This window comes from Cavia porcellus, unplaced genomic scaffold, assembly GCF_034190915.1.
Source record: "Cavia porcellus strain 051 isolate PalLab524CR breed Dunkin Hartley unplaced genomic scaffold, mCavPor4.1 scaffold_2, whole genome shotgun sequence".
Classification (NCBI taxonomy): domain Eukaryota; kingdom Metazoa; phylum Chordata; class Mammalia; order Rodentia; family Caviidae; genus Cavia; species Cavia porcellus.
The window spans coordinates 66,195,368-66,220,190 of NW_026947485.1; the positions used below are offsets into that span (position 1 = coordinate 66,195,368).

General features: G+C 37.9%; 1 protein-coding gene across 8 annotated transcripts in view; it reads right to left on the reverse strand.

Moving 5' to 3' along the window:
- The window catches only part of Cdk14 (cyclin dependent kinase 14), a 567,752-nt gene that overhangs the window by 98,304 nt on the left and 444,625 nt on the right, over window positions 1–24,823 (reverse strand). For all 8 annotated transcript variants that reach the window (XM_063243002.1, XM_063243021.1, XM_063243042.1 and 5 more), the window contains one exon: window positions 21,300–21,348. In XM_063243002.1, the coding sequence (XP_063099072.1) occupies window positions 21,300–21,348 (49 nt within the window). The remainder of the gene's footprint in view (window positions 1–21,299; window positions 21,349–24,823) is intronic.

Here is a 24,823-nt window from a genome sequence, read left to right on the forward strand (position 1 = left end):
TAAAATTATGCCAGTCTTTCCCATATACTAATATGAAGCTCTTTTCACATTTACATTTCATAAATCTATTGATGGAGATATTAGAAAATATTCATGGATAAAACTTAAGTGAATTTCTTCTTACGATTTTTTTTCTTGTTACATTCTTTTCAACAACGGCCCTTATGTACTTTATTTTCATTTAACACCACACAAGTAGACCACGTTTCCAATCTACCTACTTACAGGAAAGAGTCAACCACTTCACTACTTTATTATTGCAGGAGGTTTTTTTTCCTAATTCTCCATTTCCTGGTGGCAGTGACTTTCTTGAGTTGTAGAATTTTATTTTTTTAGTAGTATACACATAAAAATATCGTAACTCATATGCACTTCACCTGTAATTCTACATATCTAAACAGAGTAACTTTTAAAATATACACTATTTGTCAGAGTTTACTGAACATTAATATTTTTGTGCCTGTATAAATCTATCAGGCAATATACACATATCTGAGTTGTTTTAGAAAGGATACTTAGATTTAGTGGGTCAGAGATCATGTGATTCTACAAGTTTTAAGTACTTAACAGTAGAGTTAACAGCAGAAGCAGCATAAATAGTGACATTTCAATCCTCTGACCGAGAGATAAGCCAGAAAAAGATGGATAAATTATGTCAGTCACAGAAATTAATGACACATCTAGTTAATAAACCTGTAATCACGAAGAGAAGGCTTGTAGAATATTTAGAAAATTCTCATAAATCAGTATAAAATATCTTTAAATTCTAAACATGTGTACATTTAAAACAATTGATCTTAGTTCCACATTTATTTTATTTACGATAATATGCAGTTGGAAGCAGCAACCTGCGTTGTTGTATCCCCTGCCCTATGTGGAATTCTATTGTCACCTGAAGGACATCAGGCTTTTAGACTTCTGCGTGCAGATCAGGACGAGATTAATAGCCTCCCTCTACTTCACAGGACTGCTGTGAAGACTGACCTTTTCTTACCATCACTTGCTTAAATCGATTACAGACATTGACATCTTATTATTTCACCTCTTTCACAAGTTTTAAAATGTTTTAAGGAAATCAGGAGCAAAGCAAAGGAAACTGTCTGTGAAGGTTAAACTCCTATGATGTTCTTGATATTTATACTATTTAGAGAATAAAGATTATCCAATTTTCCTCAATTCAAAGTGGCTCATTAAGGCACTGTTTCATCTGACACAAACAATTCTCTCATTTTTGATCATAAATGATTGACTTGGGAGTTCAAATCCAAATCTCCATTTATGGAAAAAAATCAACCTATATTAAACTTTAGAAATACTTTTCTGTTTCATACAGATCAGTAATAAATATTATAAACACCTTAGTGCAAATTACATGGTTAGTAAGAAAAAAAAATCATTTTACCACAGAAGTCTCGGGGGAAGCAGTTTAACTAACTGGTCTATCTGTGTTAGGGTAAACACTTAATAGAAATGGTGGCTTCACACAGTTCATTCTTCTGCAGCCCTACCGAAGTCACAAACCTCATCATCAGAGGGAAGTTTCAGAAGGTTGATATCTGCTTCACTAGAATGCAACTGTGGCTTTGACTGTAAATAGTATTAAAAATAGCTCCCAAAAGGCATCATTCTGTGCGATTGATATTATTTCACCAAAAGAGAAGAAAATGTATATCTTTAATCCTGAACAAAACCTCTTCAAAGTTTATGTTCTCAATAAACCTTTCACTGAGGACTGAAAATATAACTCAGTAATGCAATAAAATGCCCTAACAAATATATCAGATTTTTCACTTAATGCTTTTTACAGGCTTAAACCAAATGGAGTAAAAGGAAATCACCTTTTACAGTCTGATTCCTACAGGAAGAATGCCTTGCTGTTCCGCTTTTGAAAGAAGGCATGGTGAATTTATATCAACTTTGGTGCATCTTGGGGCATGATAAAAGGAAGAAAAATAGTACTGCAGCTAACATTCCACAGAACTCTTTCTTCAAGTATTTATTTCCTTACAAACTGGACATGATCCAAGATAATAAATGTCTAAAAAGGAAACTTGGAATTTTTTTCAGTTTTTGTTTCTTATTAGTTCACATTTAGAGCGCATTATAGGGGAAGCTGTTACATGCATATAAGAAACTTTTCATTTTAAGTCAAAAAGTGTACTGTTTAGCACCTTATGTTGATATAACAGACCTGTTTAGCCACCCTTTAAAAAACTGTATTGTAGATTAAAGATATTAAATGGCCAGGATTGGAGAAAGTCACGAAAAAGATTGCTCCCATTTAAGTAAAACTGAAAGTATATTCAGGTCAGAGGTTGCAGAATACTGATGTTTAGCTCAAACAAATAATTTGTTGAGGACTTTAATTTCAACTTGTTTATGACACTGTACCTAGAACCTGAAAATAGAAGGTTTTATTTTGATGTAAAGAATGGCGCTATTGTCTAAAAAAGAATTAGGTGAAGACTCCTAAATAGCTGGGTGTCCTTTATAAGGTCCCTAAGCTCTACAAACGAAAAATTTAAAACTTTCTTTTAATGCTTATTGATTCCACAGGGTGTCTCCTGTTGATCTTTCCTACTGCACAGTCTCCTAGACTGCACACTGAGCCAGATTTCTGTTGAACTATGTGCTCTTTCCTGACTGCCACGGAAACCATGAGTAGGAAATAGAACCCTAGGTCTACAAAGTGCAAAGGCATACATAGGGGAAGGACGCGTCTATGGAGCATCTACTCTACGTGAGAGCCTTTTCATATCCATCTCCTTTCTGCTGTGTTCCTGGCAGTGGGACGATCATTACTATTCTACCTTCACACAAGAGAGCTGAATGTTGGAGATGAGGAAAAAAGAAACCTGGGTCACACAGCACGTGAGAGGCAGAGCATGCTGCATACCTCAAATGCTGGTGTGCACTTCCCTACCCCATCCCAACCGAAGATTCTATTTATAGCTTACTTTATACATTATCATAATGAGATAATCACTCTAGAACATTTGGACAGTTTTCAAATGAATACAATAAAATGAAATAGCTCATAAATCAATAATCAGCCTTGATTTACCAATTAGATATATTTCTGTCCATAGATGTAAGAGTAAGTATGTAATTTTGTTTTTTGGACTTTTAATAATTACATACATTTTCATAAGATAAAATTTCCTTTCATACTCTGAATTTTAAAAGTTTTTAAAAAGTTGCACCAAAACAGTTTTTCCTTTTCTCTCTAGTAAAGAAAAAAATATTACAATCAACGCATTTACACATCTACAAATATCATATCTTGTTGAGGGCATGTGCTTTCTGCTCACTTAAGCTATTTGCCTTGATTCGCACTCTGCCACTAAATATTCTCTTAAATGGGTTACAACCCATCTCATACATTTCTACTAAAAATTTGTACTTTGGTATAATAATTGCTGGCTGTGTGTCTTAGTAACTGCACCTGAGAGATACAGGAGCAATCTTTGTGTTTACCCACTTGATATGACAAATGGCAAGGTGCATACATGTGCAAAAATGTCACATTGGCTGGATTTTTACCTACATAATGCTCCAACTAAGATTTTGTATATGTTTACTTGAGCATCACAAGGGGTAAAATATACCCACACAACTCTTCTATTATGAAAACATGTATTTTACCATAATGGAGTGTGGGCGTGACTCATAGTAGCTGTGTCTGAGGAAAGTAAAAATCTGTACATTGACCCACTTGAGAGATGAATGGCAAGGTGTGTATAGGTGCTTTAAAGCAATAATACATGAATATTACCCATGAAATCCTCACTATTAAATTTCTGTGCATTTAGGATTTTTAAAAAGAGTTTTCTTTTGGTTTTTCTGGTACAAGCAGCACAATTCAATACAATGGCACATGAAAAACCAGCTTTGCAAATTTTGGAGGAAGTCAGAAGTGAATAATCAGATTATTCATGCATGGATGAGGAAAATGATATGATGGCTGACTGATTATGTCAATTCCAGTAGGAGAAACTCAGCTAAATTGGTTCAGCAATTCCACACCCTAGAGTGTGGAAGACCTACCCTAGGCTGGTTGGCTGCCTGGATGGTATAAAGGGGAAATGTGGAAGGATGAATCTGATTTTGTTTCTTTGGAGAGCTCCAGACTTAGTCTTCACATTGGAGGGCATGTCCTGATTTCCTTCACAGACTCTTCAGCTTCCAGCACAAATCCTTCAGCTTTTTGGCACAGACTGTTTCGTCTTCCATTGAAGACTTACAGGCCTCTTGTTATGGGCCCACACAACACACTGCAGTGAGCTCCATACCTTCAACTAAACCCTTAGGACTCCAATGTACAGACAGACTCTCTGCAGTATTTTAATATCTTACTTTGTGGGTGGTCACTGTGAGCCACTGCACCACGATGGAACTACGATGGGAAAACCTTGATAGAACAGATTCAAGAAATGCAAAAAAAGTTTGAATCTCTTGAATCACCAGTGATGCTGAACATTTTTTCATATATTTATTTGCCATTTTTACTTCTTTATCTGAGAAGTGTGTATTCATTTCAGATGTCCATTTTTGGATTGGGTCTTGAAATTCAAGAGGTCTGAATTTTTTGAGTTCTTTATATGTTCTCAATAGTAATTCTTTGTTTGAGGAACAACTGGTAAACGTTCTTTTCCCCCAAATTGTAGGTTGTTTCTTCACTCTGTTGGTGGTTTCTCTTGGTGTGGAAAAGCTTTTTAAAATGAAGAGATTCCAACTGTTGATTCTCTGTAATAGTTCCTGTGCAACTCGAGTGTTTATTCATAAAGTCTGCTTACACCAATGTCAAGAGTATTACCTATTCTATCTTCCAGTAAATTTAATGTTTCTGTTTTAATATTTATACCTTTGACCCATTTTGAATTTAGTTTAGTGCATGGTAAAAGATATGGGTCCAATTTTAATCTCTGGCATGCATTGAGCTAGCTTTTCCAGTTCATGTACTTTTACTCTTAAAACTTGCTATACTGAAAACTTCTATTAATGATAGAAAAAATAAGACTTTAAGGACAAAGGTTAAACAATATATATCTATGCATATATATATGTTCATATGCAATTTATGTAGCATGTATTGCTTACTAGTGAGAACAGCTATAGTGAAAGACATAACTTTTGTACTTTTCATTTTAAATTAATTACAATATTTATTACATATAGTTTTTCAAGGTCAGGAATCTAAATGAAACATAACTGGGTATTTCTGCCTTAGGGTCTCTCCTAGGGTTGCAGCCAGGTGGATACCCTGGGCTACAGTCATTTGAAGCTTTATTGGACCCAGATCTTCTTCCAAAGTAGCTCACTTGTGTTGCAGGCAGGGTGCCTCAGTTCAACACACTAATACTTCTACAGAACTGGTCATATGACAAACTGGTTTCCTCAGAGCCAGTGAGCAGAAAGATGAGGCAGAGCCCAAGGGAGAGGCAATCTTTTATAACCTAACCTTGGACCCAATGTGCAGTCACCTCTGTTGCATACTGCTGGTCACTATGACCAACCTGGTATGCTGTGGAAGAGATGACCCACAGGTGTGAAGCCCAGAAGATGGGATCACTGTGAACCATCTTGGAGGCTGCTGACCTTATTAATTATAGAAGAAATCTGGGGGATCTTTTTATAAAATTATGGACAAAAACACATGACCTAAATTTTTGCCATTTTGACTATTTTTAGGGTTCCGTTCAGTGGCACTAATTATATTCACAACATCATGCAAGTTATTACTCTATTTCCAAAATTATGTCATGATCCAAACAAAACTCTGCACCAATTAAACAACATACTTTTCTTATTAAACTGATGACAACATTACAGATAATTTTTGAAAAGCAGAAACACAATAACTCAAAACTCTTCTATATTAACACAACTATTTTCTTCTTGTATACTACATTTCAGCTTTGGTTCACAGACTTTTTTAAAAATAGTTTTTATGTTTGTTTGACACAATGTCTTATTCTCCTCATTTCAAGAAACAAACGAAGGATTTCCTGTGTTTTTAAAGTCTTCATGCATATTATCCCAACACTGTTGTGCAATGTTCTATTGGGTTTGTGAGTCATGATTTATTAAGCCTATTTCCATTCACTTAATCCTGGTTAAATTCATGTCAAGTCCAAAAACTTTAACTTACAACACAGTCATGAGAACTGGGTTTTTATTTGGTTGATTTATATATTTTTGAGAGAAACACTAAATTACTAAATAAAAAAAAATTCCTCAGGCTTCCTTGGTGAAAGTAAAGTGAAATTCCAAACCACAGCCCAGGAGGCCATTCCCTCCCTGGTCTCTGTCTCCACTCTCCTCTCCTCTTACTCTTCCCACGTCCACACAACAAGTGTCTTTACAAGGTGTGAGTGAAAGTATAGCATATACTTCTGTCGGGTGCCATACAATGGAAAGGGTGCTAGTGGAATGGAATCAATGCCACTGAACTGAACACTAAAACACATTAGGCTGCATCCTCATCCCCCTTTTTCACTGGATCTGGCACCATGCAATCTCTGTCTCTTCCCCAAGTCAGCATGACCATGAAAGGTATATTCGGGACATCTAAGCAGCCCTGAAAGTACAACATGAAGAGGACTCCTAGAACTGCTTCACAAAGTGGCAAGAATGATAGGGTGAGTGTGTTTGAAGTACAGAGGAATATTCTGATGGAGATTAATGGCAACATGTCTTTTACTATCTTATCCTAGAGTAACTACTTTGAAGATAACAATATGCAATGTTATTAACTACTGTTATTTTATTGAAATTTTATTTTTTCCATAAAATTAAAAAAATCTAACTGCTCACTGTATTACTGATCATAACTCTTACTACTAAGCATTTTCATTCTTCAGCTAATATTCATTGCACACCTGTTTATTACAGGCTCTGTTAAAAATATAGAATTGGGGAACGGGCAATCAAAAAGAAGAAGAATTAAGATATATCACACACACACAGGTACAAATCCCCTATGATGAATGTAATCATTATGTATATCTATGTGCATCTAAAGTATATGAATAAATTTAATTTTTAAAATATATAATTGAACAAAATAGTCAAAACCCTAGCCATTATATGTTCTTCCTTTCATCACATCATTCCATTTGCTACTCTTACTTATCACTTTGTAATGACCTTGTTTATCTTACTATTTGTTTATGGCCCTCATGACTTCTGAACATAAGGTCTGTGACAGTAAGAACCTGTCTAAGTAAACCCAAGCACCCAGAACATTTAAATGACACCAACTGCATTTCATGAATATGGCATGATATCGTAATGGCTTCTCTTGCATGTGGTCTATATAGTTTTCCATGTTGTTTACCAGTTTTCAGGACCACCAGCAGTGATTAACTGGGTCCAGTGCTCTATAACAATACCAGTACTGGTATTTTGTTTTATTTTACTTTATTTTACACTGGGGATGGAACGCATCACCTTGCACTTGCCAGGCAGGTGCTTCTGCCACTGAGCTAAATCCGTGGTCCAGTACTGACGTTTTTAAAAAGAAGGCTCTGTATCCAGAAAATCACTCCTGACCAAAGGTAGTTTCGTGGACCACACAAAAAACACAGAAATTAACCTTTTGCTTTTTTTTTCTTAAATTTTGCATTAAAACATTATTGGTACGGTTTGTGTCTAGATGTTCCCTCAAAACCTCATGTAGTTAAGGGTGGCAGGCTTTTCAGAGATGGTTGAATCTAGAATGATTTGTAATGAAATGCTGGGATTAAGGGGCGGGTAACTGCTGGATCAGTCCTCTGATTGGCCTGACACCACTCTAAATGCAGTGGATTGGATACAGTGTAAGGAAAAGAAAGAGACTTGTCTCAGTCTCTCCTTTGTTGCTTTTGTTGTCTTCTGCTGTCATGAACTGTTGCCCCTCTGCCATGTGCCACCCTGCCTTGGAGCCAGCTGATTATGGACTGAAACCTCTACAAATTGTGAGCTAAATAAAGTCTTTCCACCTTTAACTTTGAGTTTGGGTGTCAGATATTTTGTCTCAGTAATGAGAAAAGCAAGGCAATTATGTATCTTGATCACTGAGTTGTTTTCTTTTCTTACACTGTCTTAAATTTTGAACTTAAAGTAGGTGACTTAAGTTCTTCCTCCTGGTCTCAATCCTGCTATGAAAAATGTGGCAAATGAGGAACATATTAGAGACCTATTCTTAAGGCTGAAGAATAATTGAAGGCAGGAACATAAAATTTCTAAACCAGGCTTGAATTTTTTCCACAAGGAAAAATATTTGAGAATTGTTTCCAGGGTTAAATGAGATGATGTTTATACAGCACTTGGCATGTTGTCAGGCACAGCATGTGTGCCATATGCAAAGATATTGTACTGGGCAAACAGTTCCATTAGCCTTACTTAATGCAGTAAGAAGAATCATTTGGGACTGTGACCTTCTTTCTCAAATCAGAGAACATCTATGAAAATCCTTTGGTGGGAGACACCACATTGGGAGAATTAAAATGAATGAAAAAAATAAGACTGAGGTCACGTATGAACTTACACAGAAGAAATCTCATAATGTTAAAATGCTCACAACAGTAATGAGACAGCGCCTTAAGTAAAATGTTTTCAGTATTATTTAGAATAGAAATAGTCTCTTGATAAATACAATGTTTAGGACCTACCTCCAAATCTTAAGGTTTTGTAAACCTATTTTGCTGGGTTACACACTAAAGTAAACTCCCCTCCTTGACAATTTCTCCTTTGCTCTTCCTATTCTGTTTTCTAAATACACAGTGTCTTCCTCAGTTATGGTTTACCTGCCTTGCTTGGTTCCTGTTTCCTTGGCCCATGACTTACCTTCCACCAGGGCTCAGTATAGATTATCAAGACAGCGCAAAAGCCACCTTGGCCATCTTCTGTCCTCCTGTCCCCTTCCCACCCTTCTATTCAAAGGGCTGCAGGGACAGTAAATTGCATGCATCTGAATCAGTTAAGGCCCTCAGAGTCACAGAGTATGAAAATGACATTGACTAACATTTGAAATAGGTGCACTGTGTGTTACTAAACTTAGTATGCTAAGCTTAGATGTTAAACTTAGTATGAAGAGAAAACATTTTGTTGTTGTGCTAGTTTTGGTTTTGTGGTTCAAAACTTGGGGAATGATTTATTCCTCTCCATAATGTATGCTACAAATATAAGATTCTATTAGAGGAGAGATTTCAAATATTTAGAGAAAATATTCCTGTTTGTTGAATAAAGGTGAATGCGTGTGAGGAGTAATTTTAGCAAAAAATCTGCAGGGTGAATCCTAGCCTATGTTATGAAGAAAAGTTAAGAAATCCTACCTTGTATTCTTTGACCATTTACTTTTTTCTTTTTTTATATGAACCTGAACAGGATTGCACCACTATTATCAAACAGTCTAAAGTTCTTCTAAAGTTTGCAAAGCACTTTCCCCACACAGTATTAGTTGTTAACTTACAATGAACCTAACAGAATGACTTCTTTGTAGATAACATGCAAGTCCATTAACAGGAAACCTAACAATCTTAAAGTGGTAGGGAACTGGCTTCCTGCCTAGGAGCTCAGTTTGAAAGCCCATTACTAAAACCCCTGACAGGAGCTCTATGGTCTCATCCTGCTTGGCTATGTCATGCCTTGTGGTGTGAGGATTCCTTGACTGTTCTAAGTCAGTCTCCCTATCCAACTACTAACCAGCCATGCCTTTTTCTCTCTGGTGGAAGAATTTTGAAACTGGGACATAGGAACTACAGGTGTAATTTGATGGAGACACAAAATAGGCTGAGGCTGTCTTTGAAGGTAAGCACAACTTTGGAGTTGCATTCCTAACACTCCTGAGCTAACTCTTCATCTGGCTCTTTCTGTAAAATAATTCATAATACTAAAGTGTCATTTTATAGCGATGGTTACAGAAAGTTAAATTAGCATAATTGCTAGAGCTGTCTATCCTTCTGAGCACTAATTCTATCTTTACAATAGAAATAAAGCAAATATGAATAGAATTTAAAAGTTGACTTTTTGTTATGTTTATAATTTCTAGGTATAGTAGGTAAGGGTATTTTCAGGAAACATTTTTAACATGAGCCACAAGCTGGTGGCATGATACACACAATTTTTAACACATCTATTTACACCTTAACATTAACAATATCAGAATAATGTGGGAAAGAGAAGGCATGATTTGTAGATCATGTAAATGATTTGCAGATGATGTAAATGATTGATCATGTGTAAATACTAAAGTGTTTAAAAATGAAAGAGAAGAATATCCCATCTAAATACTTGGGAATTTAGAAGAAATATTTCAAAGGAATATTCAGGTCACTTTAAAAACAGACAGTACATACACAAGCATTATTTGTAGACGACATACACATGCATCACACACACACACATACCACTTTTGGAAATAAGTACATTTTCTAAGTTTTGTCTTTGTATATAGGAAAATCAGATACAAATGAAGTAAAGCTTCACTATGAAAAGCCAGTAAGTCCAGAATCAGTGTTTTCAGAAGTCATACTTTCTAACTCCATTCTGGATAACTAAGAAATGTCTGATAATCAACAAAACTAAGAATTTGAAAATCAAAAATTTCTCAGGTGTTCTAAAAAAGAAGGTATATTCTGGGACAGAGTCAGAGGATTTGGATTTAAGTTTAAAGCTGTATGAGTAAGCCCAAAGGAAGAAAATAAAATCTTGAGGGAAAAACACAGCCTACTTTAGCTTGGAAAATGCAACCTACTGCACAATATATTTTGGTAAAATTTAAACTGAGCAGATGTCATATTCCAGTCTGCACTGTCCAATTTAGTAGGTACTAGCCACATATGATTATTTAAATTTAGTAAAGATTAAATGAAATAAAAAATCTAGTTCCTCAATTGTACCAGTCACATTTTAAATTAATTAATAATTACATGTGCCTGGGGACTACCATACTAAAACGTAAAGACACAGAACATTTCCATCAATGCATAAATATCTCCTAGACAGTGCTGCTCTATATCCTCAAAATATTGAATGCAGCTCTCAAACTTTATATATTTTCTTCAAGTAATTCACATACTGGAAAGATTTGGCTTTTTAGATGAACAGAGGCTGGATTAAGCCAATCAATGCATGTGGCTACAGAGAAGACATCTAGGTCAGGGACTCACGCTTTTAGGCTGAAGTTCACAGTGCATAAAAGACATCCCTGAGGAAACACTTTTCATTTCTTTGAGAAAAAGAAGAAGCACTAGAATTCTTTCAGTGGTCATGATAGAAAAATAAGGAATACAGAATAGCAGAACTGTAAGACAGGAAAGCAAAGCCTCGTGTGACCACCAAATAAATTAAGAACTACAGGTATAATTTAATTCAAATTCTAAACATTTGTCAGGGTCACAAACAATGAGAGATAAATGCAAAATCCCATTTGTATTCATCTTAAAAAATAAAATGATGTGCTTAATCCCTCTTGGAAGCAAACACACAGGATCTGTTGTAATGTTTAATTAAGTAACCACCAAGATGGCTGAGTCAATATTCAAAAAATAAATCATAATCTAAACAGATACCTAAAGCAGCAGAGGGAGGGAGAGAATTACAACAGAAGGGAGCTCTGGCTTCTGTACCACAGACATTGTGACTGTTTTGCTAAGGATGAAAAATATACATCTCTCTTGTTACTTACCTCACACATTTTATGGAGATAGAGAGCTGTACATTTTTTTTCAGAGCATGGTGCCCTCTGCAGGTCACATCGAAATAACACATAGAAAGATACACATCAGTAAGGGTTCAGTTGGTTCCATCTGTGTGTCTGAATGTCTTTAGGATTAAGATCAAGCTGTTAATAAACCTTACCTCTTCAAGTGGACACTGGCATGAAAAATAATAAATGCTACTATGGAATTATGGCACTTGCCTTTGGAAACTTGGAAGTATTTTAAGTCATTTTTCCTTGGATTTCCTAGGAATGATGGGTTGGAAAAGAAAGGAGGGAAAATGGTTGATGTGGCTTGACAGCTTTTTACTAACATAGCCAGAATATCAGCATCACTTTTGATCTAAAACTCAACATATTAAAACTCTGCTATAAATTGACAAATAAAAGCCAATGAATCTAACCAAATATACATGATAATACACCTATAAGTTTAATCTTTTAAGCTCTGGCTGCAGTGAAATGGTCAAAATCTGACTTAAGAAATGAGAACTACCCTTCATCTTCACTTCAAATCAATTCTGCAACAGCCATGCCATAACTGCACCCACTCACAGATACACACGCACACGCACAGCTGGCCTGCTCCCCGATTTAGTCACTGAAGGATTTAGCTGGACAAACATCACAAGGAGGATGGCTGATTTAATTGAATTTATGATCAAATGTTTTCCATTGCAGGAAGAGTGGAAAATCACTTATGGGAAGATTTAAATAATTTAAGGGAAGTTCTCTGTTTGGCAGTGTGTTTGTATATGGGGCCTTGCGGGATTAAATACAGCTGAGAACTAGCAAAGATTTCATAGACAGATACACAAAGATATGCAGTCAGACAGTGCAATGAGGAGAGAGCCACAGCACGCAATCATATTTCTACTCACCTCCATCTCACGTAGAGACTAACAACATATAACACACAAGTGTGTATGCCTGTGAGCACACATGCACTCAGATTTCCATTGTAAAGCACCACCAGATTTTTCTAACATTCCTCAAATGTTTGCATTATACGTAAATGCTCTTTCAGGTAAGACAAAAACGACTGACTTGGGACTTGGGGATGTGTGTAAGTTAAGGCATTTTTATGTATTTTTGAATAAAGACATAAAATCTACTGCTGAATCACTTACATGATGGTTACAACAACTTCACATGGCATTTGTGCCGTAGGGCATGGACTTGGCTGAGTGTCTGAAAGAAAAGACCAGTCACCTTTGCAGTCCCCTGGCTGTTTTCCTCACTGGTGATGACAGGCGCAAGCCCACATCTCAGCCTTTCTTTGCTGTGTTTCTAGAGATAAATCATCTATTCTCCCTATTTGAATGTAACAGCAAGAATTACCTTTAGTCTCAACATAAAACCACTAGATCAAGAGGACATTCAGGCCCGACACACCTGGCTTAGGCTTACCCATCCTTTTGTGTGCAGATGGCACAGTGTAAAAGTCTAGCAGACATCTGAACTTGGTAACAGTGAGTTGCCTATGAATTTCTTACAGTCTAATTAGGAAAACTGTCTAACGGATGCACTTTAAGATTGAGGATCAACCACAGTTTTACATTAATTATGTACACTGCTATTTGTTAACATTATCACTCTTAGGAAAAGCAACTGTTGGAGGAGGCAGAATCTTGTTTATAGTGGTGACCGAGCAGCTTGGACTGTGCTTCTAGGAAGACAGAAGGATGTTCCAGATGTCTGGGGATCCTGAATGGGGCAGTAGCCACTGTCATGCACAATTGCTTACATGACCTGAGTAAGACTCTGATGGGGGTGGGCCACTGAAAAACAGGAAAATAAAGCAAACTAATGTGTGTCGAAGGATTGTGGTTGATAAAGGGCCCCATAATTTACACTCGAAACTTATTTAAAGATTAACAATAATCCTGCCAAGGGGTTTTAAAAATTCAAAAACTGAGGCTTGGAGAGTCTAGTGAGCTTCCTGAATATTACATAGATCAGTAAAGAACCAAGGTAAAAACTTGGCTCTCAGGATAGCAAGCCTGATGCCACTGGCTTCGGGCATTTTCTTGCCATTTGGACCAACAATTGGCTTGTACAGCCTTCCTTCCCTGGTTTTTTTTCCGTTCATATTAATAATATTCACTGACTGTACATGCTTCGGTGGTTAGCAGCCACTGAATACACACGTTAGATACACGTATCACACATGAGTAATTCAGTAACTGTACCAATGTCATGAACAGGAGCTGAGCCCCATTTCTACAAAACGTGTCCCCAGTGAAGAGGGGGATTTGTTTCATGACACTCATGCAGGAGAAAGGGCCGCAAGGGTGTGCAGGTACTCAGGTACACCAAAGATGACACTGCTGTCAAAATCACCTCTCCCTCTGTTGACTTTGTATGTTCATCTTTGAGACTAAAACATCACTAAATTCTCTTTCTTTTCCCTTTTCTCTCTCCTTCCCCTCTCTCTTCTTTCTTTTTTAGTAGGGGGCAGTGTAACTGATGATTGAAGTAAGGGTCTTTATACTGAACTACATCATTACCTTTTAAAATTATTTTTTTATTTTGAGACAGAGTCTTGCTAAGTCCTAAGTTGCTTAGGCTATGCTTGAACTCACGACCCTCCTGCTTGAAGTATTTTCTTAATCAAAAAGAAAATGATACAAATAAATATTGATGGAAGGGATCATACAGGTGTTTCTTCTAAATATAGAGAAGTAAAAAACTTCTGCATTTCTATTTGGCTTCACTTTCTAAACTGTGGCTTGTGTGTGTGTGTGTGTGTGTGTGTGTGTGTGTGTGTGTGTTTTCTAAAGTTTAAGAATATATGTACCCACACAGCCCAGTGAGGGAGATCTGGCACTTGATTTGGGAGGCTCATTTGGAAAACTGAGCCCCCTTTCAACAGTTTTTCCTACAGAGTGAGATGCTACTGCGATATTTCCTGAGCAGAGTGAGGGGAGATCAAGGCGAACTGCAACAGCGGCAGAGAGGTGAATTCTTCAGGGAGTTCAAAAAGGGTAGAGAGCTGTGTGTCTAACCCCTAACAGTTCCCAACAGAAAAGAGAGACAGAGAACACAAGAAGGAGAAAGGAAGAGAGATGCTTGCAACAGGGAGCTCCCCTCAGGAGGGAACCGCGTGGCTTCTCCAGGGGAGGAGGAGGGTCAGGGATGTCTGCTTGATGTTCTTTGATATTTCCCCAATCCCTCCTGCAGATTTATTATGCTTATTGGAAACTCAAGAGCTGATATTTTTCCAGTGTTTACAAACAAAAAATGTACCCGTTTCCCACGATGAATATAAACTTCATGTACCTACAAATATGTGCTGATAAATAAAAATAAAATTAAAAAAGAAATGGGGGCAAAAAAGAGATGGGGTGGAAAGCAAAAATGTAAAGTAAGATGTCTGGATGCTTGAGTGCAAAATGTAATTACTCTTTAGTACAATTTCCAAAATGTCAGGTGTCATGCTTACTGGCAAGTACTTAAAAATTGTTTCACGTGTAGGTTTACAGCTCTGCCACTCAATAGGAAAGCCACTAACTATGGGAGTCTCTTTAGACGAGAATTAATTAAATTTAATACGATTACAAATCCAGTTCCTCAATCACACTGGTCACATTTCAGGTGGTCAGAGTCACAATGGTCTAGCAGCTGTCACACTGTTCAGTGAGGATACAGAGACATCGGGCCAAACTTCCAGTTATCATTAGCCTTCCTGAGCATACCTTCTTTTCCCTCGGTGCCAGGGATGGGAAATGACTCATGCCTCACCCATAACTCTGAGAGGATCCACTATCATCCAGGAAATGTGAGCATCAGAGTCAGGTCTCTGCCTGCTGCCTGACTGACCAGAGACCAGGCAGAAGAGACTGTGTGTAGCCTGGAAAGGCCTGGGTTTGCACCATGCTCTGCTTCGATCCCGGGTCTCATGACTAACTGTCTAGAGAACCCCGGCACCTGTTTGTATGCAGAGCACCCCTAGAAGCTGTCTACCTGCCAACCCCTGCCACTTGAGAGTAAGTTACCGTCTGTGGGAAAAGGGATCCTGTAGGAGAGATCAAGGTTCACACCTTACAACAGGGAGATGAACTTGGGTTATCAAAGCAGGCCCACACTAATTACCTGAACCAGTTTAGAAGCAGAAAACTTGCCCTTGCTGGAGGAAGAAGACATGGGCAGCAGAAAAGCTAGAGCAATTTGAAGCTGCTTTGAAAAAGGGCATTGACAACATGATTAACCATGCATGAAGATTTAAGGCGCTGCTGGAAGCTCTCGGTTGACCTCAGTCAGCTCTACCACACGGAACAAAATTCTTCCAAAAACATGAATGATCCTCAGAGCAAATTCTTCTCAGAGCCTCCAGTTATGAGTTCCAGCACCTTGATTCTGGCTCCACGAGGCCCAGATCAAAGAAACTAGCTGAGCCCATCCGGACTTCTGCCGGACAGATTGAGAAATAGTATATTTGTGGTACTTCCTGCCAGTATATCTGCTACCATTTGTTATGGCTGTACTCCACTTTACACTGGGAGAAACTCAGTGTTTATTGCTAGAGTCTACTCTGAGGCACAGTTTAAGAAACCCAATTTTGTCCTCCTCCTGTGGGGAACAGGCAGCCCCCCCACCCCTGCTGGAACCTCTATGTTGCTTCCGAGTGTGGCTGGGCTTTACTCTGTAGTGCCCTGTGTAGCAGAAGGATGGAATTAGCTGACCCAGGAATGTGTACTTTGAGACAAGGAGTCCAGGACACAAGCATGAAAAACAATGGTTGTTGCCAACTCCCAAGCCTGGCACACACTGCCAATTAGGGAAAGAGAAGATGGACATTTTCTACCTATTGGAAGGGGAACAGAAACTCACGCCAGACAGGTAACTAACAGCAAGGGGGTGTCCATGGCCACCACCATGGGGTATTAGTGACAGTGAATTCTTTTGGTACACCATCCTAAACTGTGAGAATAAAATGAAACTAGATAGAAGCATACATGAATACCAGATTCTTAAAAACCGATAACGCTGTATTCCTTTCACAAGATTCAGTGTGGGGCATACATTCCAAGTTGTAATTTTCAGTGACTCTGACCATTTGACTTCACTGAACAGGTTTATTTTAAGCTGTAAAATAGAGATAGAATGGTCCCAAAGATCCTAAAAACCTGTGAGGGCATGTGAGCATGTGACAATACATACAAAAGCTCATTCTATATTGCAAAAGTTACTCCAAATGTTAATTACCACCCCTCCCCCCACATGACAATAATCATTAGCCAGCATGTAGGCTGTGCCTTTGACTAGGTATGTGGCAGATGGTTTACATTTATGCTGTTGATACTACTAATGACCAGGCCTAGGCCTTTGGCAAATTCATCAGTTTTTTTGTAAGATAGCTTCTTTTCCTGGAATCTATCCCCAGCCTGTGTTTTTGGACACTCTTCAATTCTATCTTCTTTGAGGTTCTCTAGGGCATCACCCAGGGGATCTTACTTCAGGTCATCCTTCTTTTTTTTTTTCTTTTAGGAATCCAACCTGCAATTTCTTAGAATTTCTACTCTCTGTAAGGTGACAAGGAGTTCAGTGGATCTAAATAACACCACCCTTACATAATGTTTCAATAACTGGACTAGTGATTCAATCTTAGGAAAACAAATCTCTATAAACTGCTCTCATTGCAACTTCCAAGCAAGCAGGTGGCCATCTGGGACCTTCAAACAATGCCATATATGGGTGTCTAAGCTCAGGACAAGGAATCTGCTTGTGTCAGATTATTCATGTGTTGAAAACTGGACATTTTGGACCAAGCAGAATGTGGTGAAGAACTCCATCCACAGGGCCTCTACTGAAGAACCTGATTCACAGTGCTGGGCAGCCAGCCGACAGACCCAGGCCATCTTCGATGTTAAGAAGCTGGGATTCCACAATGTTTCCCTTAGTCACCCCAGTAAACCCATCTGCCCAACAATGAATGGACAGATGAGAAAAAGTCTCCAGGTAGTAAATAAATTAAAACTGCCACTTTGAAGTAAACAGAATTACAGCTAAATAATTAACAGTGGGAAAAAATGTGAAAGTGGAGAAAGATGATTTAAAGATCTCTCTCAACTCAACTGCTCCTCCTAGTGTACCAGGGATGCTCTTACCTTGCTTAGATTTCTAAACTGGCAAAGAAATTACAGCTGTTAACTTCCCAGTATACTATTTTGTTAGACAAGTTTAGTACATATGCTACTGAAGCGAGCACTGTCAGACAAGTTTAGATCAATTTAGAACTACAGGGTAGAGTGGAAAACAGTATTTTAGAGTCTTGAGAAGGCACTGACTTAAACTTAATAGGATACATCAGATATGACAAAAAAAAACCACAATAGTGCACCTCTAACAAAATGAAAATTAGGTTATTTCTCAAACTATTAGTTTAAACATATCATGTTTTATGTGTAAGTAGCACAACTTTCTAGCAAGTCATCTTTAACATATGTTTTGAAGGATAAACACGGAGTCTGATAAAACCCTTAGGGGAGGCTGAAGAGCACAATCAGGAAGCATTTCTAAATCTTCCAAATCAGGGCCTGTGACTGCTGGTGCACTCAACTGTAGCAGGGAAGTGTTTTCTTTTCTGATTTTGTGTTCCTATAGTGATGCCTTCATTACTGTTTCTGCATTTACTACACATTGAAAAACATCAACTTATGTAAGTTTTTAGGAGAAATCAGTTGCACCAAACAGCCAAAGGATGACTGTAGGCAGGGCTCTGCAGAGACAGCACCAGGTGGGCCCACACCCACCCCAGCCCATGGACGGGCTTTGCTTCATGCAGGGTTTTCCAGATCTGTCTCCTCTGACTTAGTGGTTCATCCTTAGCTCTCATTCTGACACTTTCAAACCTCCCAAATTGTTCAGCTGTTAAAAAGTTCCAAAACAAGCAAATGTGTTCCTGGAATCTTACCCTTGACTTTGCTGGAGAGTATATACTAAAGCTTCTTTTCTAGCCAAAATAATAAAAGATCTTTTAAGTGGCTGAAATTCTTGGTTGATTGCACATACATGCCACTGTCAGGCAACTATAAATAGAGAGATTTGGAAGAGAAATAGGGAGTCTTTAGAACTCCAATGAAATAAAATGGAATGTTTTGAAGGCACTCAGAAAACAGTACATGTTTTTATAAAATTAAGATTTGTCTCTCTTTAGCCCTAAATTTCTTTATGCAGGAAGATTTCATACGTACCAGGCATTTCCAGTGTGAGGGAAAAGACGGACTTTCTTTCTTCATGGATATAAAATTATTAGTCTCAATCCTATAATTGAGATTTCTTCTTTATGTTATACTTTCCAGCTACTGGATCTTTTGATATTCCCTCCATCACTCTTTTGTTGTCTTAGAATGTTTTTTTTTAAAACTTATCAAGGGATAAAATTACACTCATGGTTACTGTACAAATGAGGTCAGCAGAGAACTACACGGCATTCCCTGGGGTAGACATGGCCCCCTGGGTCACTTTACCAATGCTCTTCCAAGAGACTTATGGATTCATTTCTTGAGAAATTCCTATTCTCCTAAATGAGTTAATACCCCTACTAGTTTTAATAGCTGAGTTAATACAGATCTTTAAAGGCAGTGATGCTTAATTTTCAACAGCAACATACTTCTTTTACATTAACCCACCTATCTTATATTAACCCATCCAAATTGAATTCGAATTAGTTCTTGCAAATTAGTTCACTTTATTTTGAACCTATTACCACTGTACAAGAGAATTTATCAGGTGCTTAAGTTTAACAGTTATGCTTTATACAAGCAAATTAATCAGCAGAATGGAAAAAAACTAGACTCGGTGTAACAGTATTTTAATGTGGTTCTTTCTACTTTAGATCATACTCCTGAAGAAAGAAACGTCAAAATGTCAATGATGGTTGCAAGGTCCATTTAGAGAAAGAATCAATAATCTAATTAAAGTCTCTAGATTTTTAGCTCTCTTGAAAATTCACTGAGTTTGAATAGGGTAAAGGTTGTAGTTCAGATATAGATTTAGCACTCAATACTGGCATAACAGAAAGGAATATGTTAGTAATATCTTAGTGATTATTTTAATATGTAGTGTTTCTGAGATGAACCCCTGAGGCTACAAAAAGTGAGACTTATGGGAACATTTAAAAAAGTGTGAAGCCACACAAGGTATATTTGTAGTTTAAAAATCTTACCTGGAGCTTAGCCTTTAATATTTTCTCTAAAATATTTAAACAGTAAATTAAGTGGGACCCAGTTTTTGAAATGAATTTAAATTAGTTCTAACTCTAAATTTTATATTTTTTAATGCCTATTCTTCACAACCATACATGGCTGTAGAAGTTATGCTATACACAATTTGTCAGATTTTCATGATAATTTAAATATAGGGCTTTATCAAGAATTGTTTCACAAAGTAGTTACTAATTTGGACAAAACTTTTGAGCGATTATGAGAAAAATATGTCTAATTATGTAATTAAGTTAGGAACTGTATACTGTCATGTGGTACACAAAAGCATTTAATTAAAATGTTAGGTCAGTGGTTAGAAAAGGTGAAGAGCCCACGTAGAATACGCCCCGCAGAGGGTGGATATCAGGGAAGTCGCCAAAAGTCGAGAACTGGCTGTTCAAAAGGCAAATGCAGAGGCCTGTGTTAGGCAAAACTGATACTAGGGCATTAAGTACTAAGCACAGATTCAGTACAAATAAGTGGTTATAGCCTTTCAATAATTCATTTCAATAAACTACTACAGAACTGCCCGTATTCATCCCACCAGTTTCTCACCATCAGCTGTCCACTGTCTCTACTGACAGCACTGATTACAAGCGCTGTAGATGTGAAACGGTTTTCCTTATTTTTTATTTTCACAACTGGTGATGTACAAAATTAAACATGTCATAACAGTAAAATGTGAGATCATATAAATTCCCTGCAGATAAAATGTTGTTATGACAAAGGATAGTTTATTTAATCTAAGAAGTTCCAGTTCTCCCACATGTTTGCAATGTGATGCCTACAACCAAAAGGGAGTGACTCAGTTCCTCTGCTTTCTACCTCCAACAGTTTGGCTTCTGCAAAAAGATGTAACTTTCAGAACCCAGATCCGATTTCCTGAAATTCTGAAACCACTAAGTAACACTGCTTCAGCAAGGCCAGGCAGGAGAACGGAACACAAAAATGAAGCAAATATACTGCAAGTGACACATATATTCAGCTTCCTAATAAATATTAGAAGAAAAAGTAAATTGAAAGATTTGAGACATCAATTTCATCCAGCCCAAAAATTTGCCACAAACTTATTTAGATCAGAAAGTCACTATGTTGCATCTTATAAATGTTCAGCAAATAAAGTTTCTTGGAATTATAAAAAGACGGACCATGAAATATTTCTGGATTTACAGTTCTGATGCAATGTCTCATAGCTCTTGAAACACATCAATGTTGACCCAGGCTGAACACTACGGCTGGCACACAGGGCTTAGTAACAGTCCGACGGCTGAATGAATGAATAGATAACATACAAATAAATGGAAAAATGCCATGACAAACTTATCAGGTTAAGTTGTAAATATAAAAAAAAGGAGAAAAAAATGAGCAAAATCTATGTAAAGACTTACTTATTCCATGCTTGTCTAAGGTTTTTAGAGCTGTACAGGGTAAAGCGTTCTGAAATAAAAGAGAAAAATGATAAACAATCTTTGTATCAAATATAAGAAAGCTCAAATTTTAAATAAGATGATGCTCTATTTAATCATAGGTTAGGCATAGCAAGGTCTTCACCTTTCAACTAGGTAGTCTATAAAAACTAACTGGAAGATGGTAACATTTTAACAATGAAGCACTGTTTTTTGTCTACACATTTTATAATCTAGTTTCTTCAGTAATGAATTCTTAGAATAATCAAGTTTTAAGTGAATTGAAAATAAAAAACTCAAATTCACAACCTATAAACTCTAAGTTGATTTGGAAACACTGCCATATTGGTCCAGTGGGATGATACTTTTTCTACAAGACGTCTTTGACCAAGCACAGTAATGCCAGCTTTTCTTTCTCAGGATACATGGTATTGACAGTTGCTCAAAGCCAAAGTACTCACATACTATACTGTGTATTAATATTTATCCCTGAACAACCTTTATTAGATTTTTAAAATTAAAAGACCATGTCCATTTCACTAGGTTAAATAATAATGTGACTGGACTAGATACGAGTTTCAACTATTCCCTGCTTTTCACTCCCGATATAGCAATTCTTGATGGCTCAGTGATAGATCCCTTTCCACACATTTCCTTACAAATACGTATATAAAAAATCCATGTATGCAAACATACACATTATTTTTTCACTTTTAAAAATGGATGGTACAATAAACATCACTCTGAAAGTTTCTCTTTTTTTAACATTGTGGCCACTAATTGTGATTTGTCAACCAAACTTGAAAAAGAACTGTCTGTGTCAGATTAGGAAAGCACAGTTCTGTGTGTGTGTGTGTGTGTGTGTGTGTGTGTGTGTGTGTGTGTGTGTGTAAATAACATCAGGGCAGCAAATTGAATAAATAGGGAAATAAAAAGGGAAAGACGAAGGAAGCCTCCTTGTTTTAGAGAAGCTCCAGTCCTCATTTGCCATTGCTTTTGGACATCAGACTCCCAGTTTTTCAACTTCCAATATAAACTTGCCCTGGCAACTCCAGTGAGCTCCCAAGCTCTGACCTTAACTGGTGCTGCATCCCTGATCTCTCTGATTCTGTAGCTTCCCTTTCTGTGGGCTGAGCACCTACTGGTCCTCCAAGTCTCCAGGGCACAGATGGTCTTCTGCCTCTGATCTCACACATGGCCACTGTGGACTCTCCCACCTCTCATCCTGTGAGCCTACCTAATAAATCCCTTTTTATTATGTATTTTCTATTGATTCTCTTCCTGCAGAGAACCCTGAACACAGACACAGAATCATACATAGTCTTTCAGATCAAGAAAATGTAGGTAACAATTGTTTTAAAGTTATACAGTACTCTCTAGGATAAAAGTACCATAATTTAGTTGATAAACTTTTAAGTAGTTTCCAGGTCCTTTTTGGTAACAATATTTCAATAAACATTGTGGCATATCTGCCTCATGTAGGATGCTTTCATTTCTGTCACGTAGATTACCTAATATAAAGCTGTTTGGAAAACTTTACATGTTTTATATTTTAAAGTTTACTTTTCATTTTCCACCAGAAATGAAAAAGAATGTTGCTTTCTGTACATGCTTCCCAGAACCAGTCATCAGTGTTTTATATTTTGCCACAGCTGTGTTTGATAAAACATTCTTGGGCTTCTTTTCAAATGCTCTCTGGTCATTTGCATTTTCTCTGCTATTTCAAGTTTACTTTTCATAGCTGATACTGATTTTAATAGTTAGACCCTGATACTTTACCAGTTCATAGGAGATTTTTTGTTTGTATATGATCAAATTGTTTCATACTCAGTGATGTATTACACAATTACATTTTTGCCAATGACAGGCTGTGTATGTATATGACAGTGGTCCCATGACTGTAAAGGAAATGAAAAATTCCCATTACCCAGTGACAACAGAGCTCTTGTGATTTCACAGCACAATGTATTATGCACGTCTGTGGAGACACTGGTGTAAACAAAGTCACTGTGCATCCAGTTGTACAGCACATACATTTGTGTAAAGTGCACTGTGCTTGATAATGACAAAGAAAACAACAACATTACTGAATTAACTACAGGGAAATTTTAATCACTATTTCAGAGTATGCTCTTGATACTGACATACTGAGGAAAAGTAGCTGGAAAGCAGTCCTGGGCAGGGTCTTCTGGAGAGATTCCATAAGGAATGCTGTGACACTAGGTGACAGATCTGTATGTGTGTTACTGCCCCAGAAAATCTTCTGGTGAGATGTGAACATGGAAGACAGGACAGTGATGATTCTGATCCTTCCATTCCTAAGATAATGATAACACTGGTGTCTTAGCATTTAACAAAAAGTTCAAAAAGTTCAAAAAATTAAAAATAGAAAAAAGTTTATAGAGTATTAAAATACACACACACACACACACACACACACACATATATATATATATATATATATATATATATATATATATATATATACATACATACCCGGGCCCCTGACCCTGCCCGCAGGTTGAATTTCAGTGCACCAGGAAAACTTAGAACATTGCTCCCAGGTGGTAAGACCATGCCCTGTGTTTGAAATCACCCTAAGACCCGTGGTTAGGCCATGTCCAGCCACCTTCAAGTGGCAAGCAGGGCCTGGAATCCAGTCCTGGGCCCAGACTATTTGCGGGTTGAATTTCAGCCCACGGAGAAAGCTTAGAACTTTGTTCCCAGGCAGTAAGACCATGCCCTGCATCTGAAATCACCGTAAGAGGGACAGGAGGTACCAGTGGGCCTAACCTGGGCATGCCCAATTAACTCCAAGCAGCAAGCAGGGCCTGGAATCCAGTCTCAGGCCCTGACCACACTGGGATACCTCGGAAGTTTGCTCCCAGTCAGTATGACCACGCCTTGTGTCTGAAATCACCAAAGGACACAAGGAGTCCCCACAGGCCCAACTGGTCCACACCCAGCGAGCTCCAAGTGGCAAGCAGTTGCCAACAATCTGCTCTGGGAGCCAAAAGTGGGCCAGGTGATTCCCAGTGCACCAAGGAAGCTTTGAAACATCGCTCAAAAACTGGAAATAGGCGTGACTCCAGCAGGCACTGAGGAACACCACATTGCACTGGGACCTTGGCGTGGGCCGCCTTGAGCTTCCTACTCAATTCCTGCTGGCCTTGGGGAACGCGTGCTACACTCGGACCTTGGCCTGCACAACCGGACCTGGGCCTGCACAACCGCCCGCTTCCTGCGTGACTCCAGTCAGCACTGAAGAATGCCACACTGCCTTGGGACTTTGGCCTGTGCCCAGCAGATGCCTGGACCCAGGACATATGCTGGCCCCTCAGGGATACTCCCTACCTCTGGACCTAATACTGCTGTTGATCTTTAGCTCCCACCCTTTCTCCCAGAACCATGGAATACAGTGGATTAACTGTGCTGGCTGAAGGGAGATTCAGTAACAGCCTCACCCAAACAGAAGATCTCAGCAGGCTCCAGTCGTGTGGTGAGTA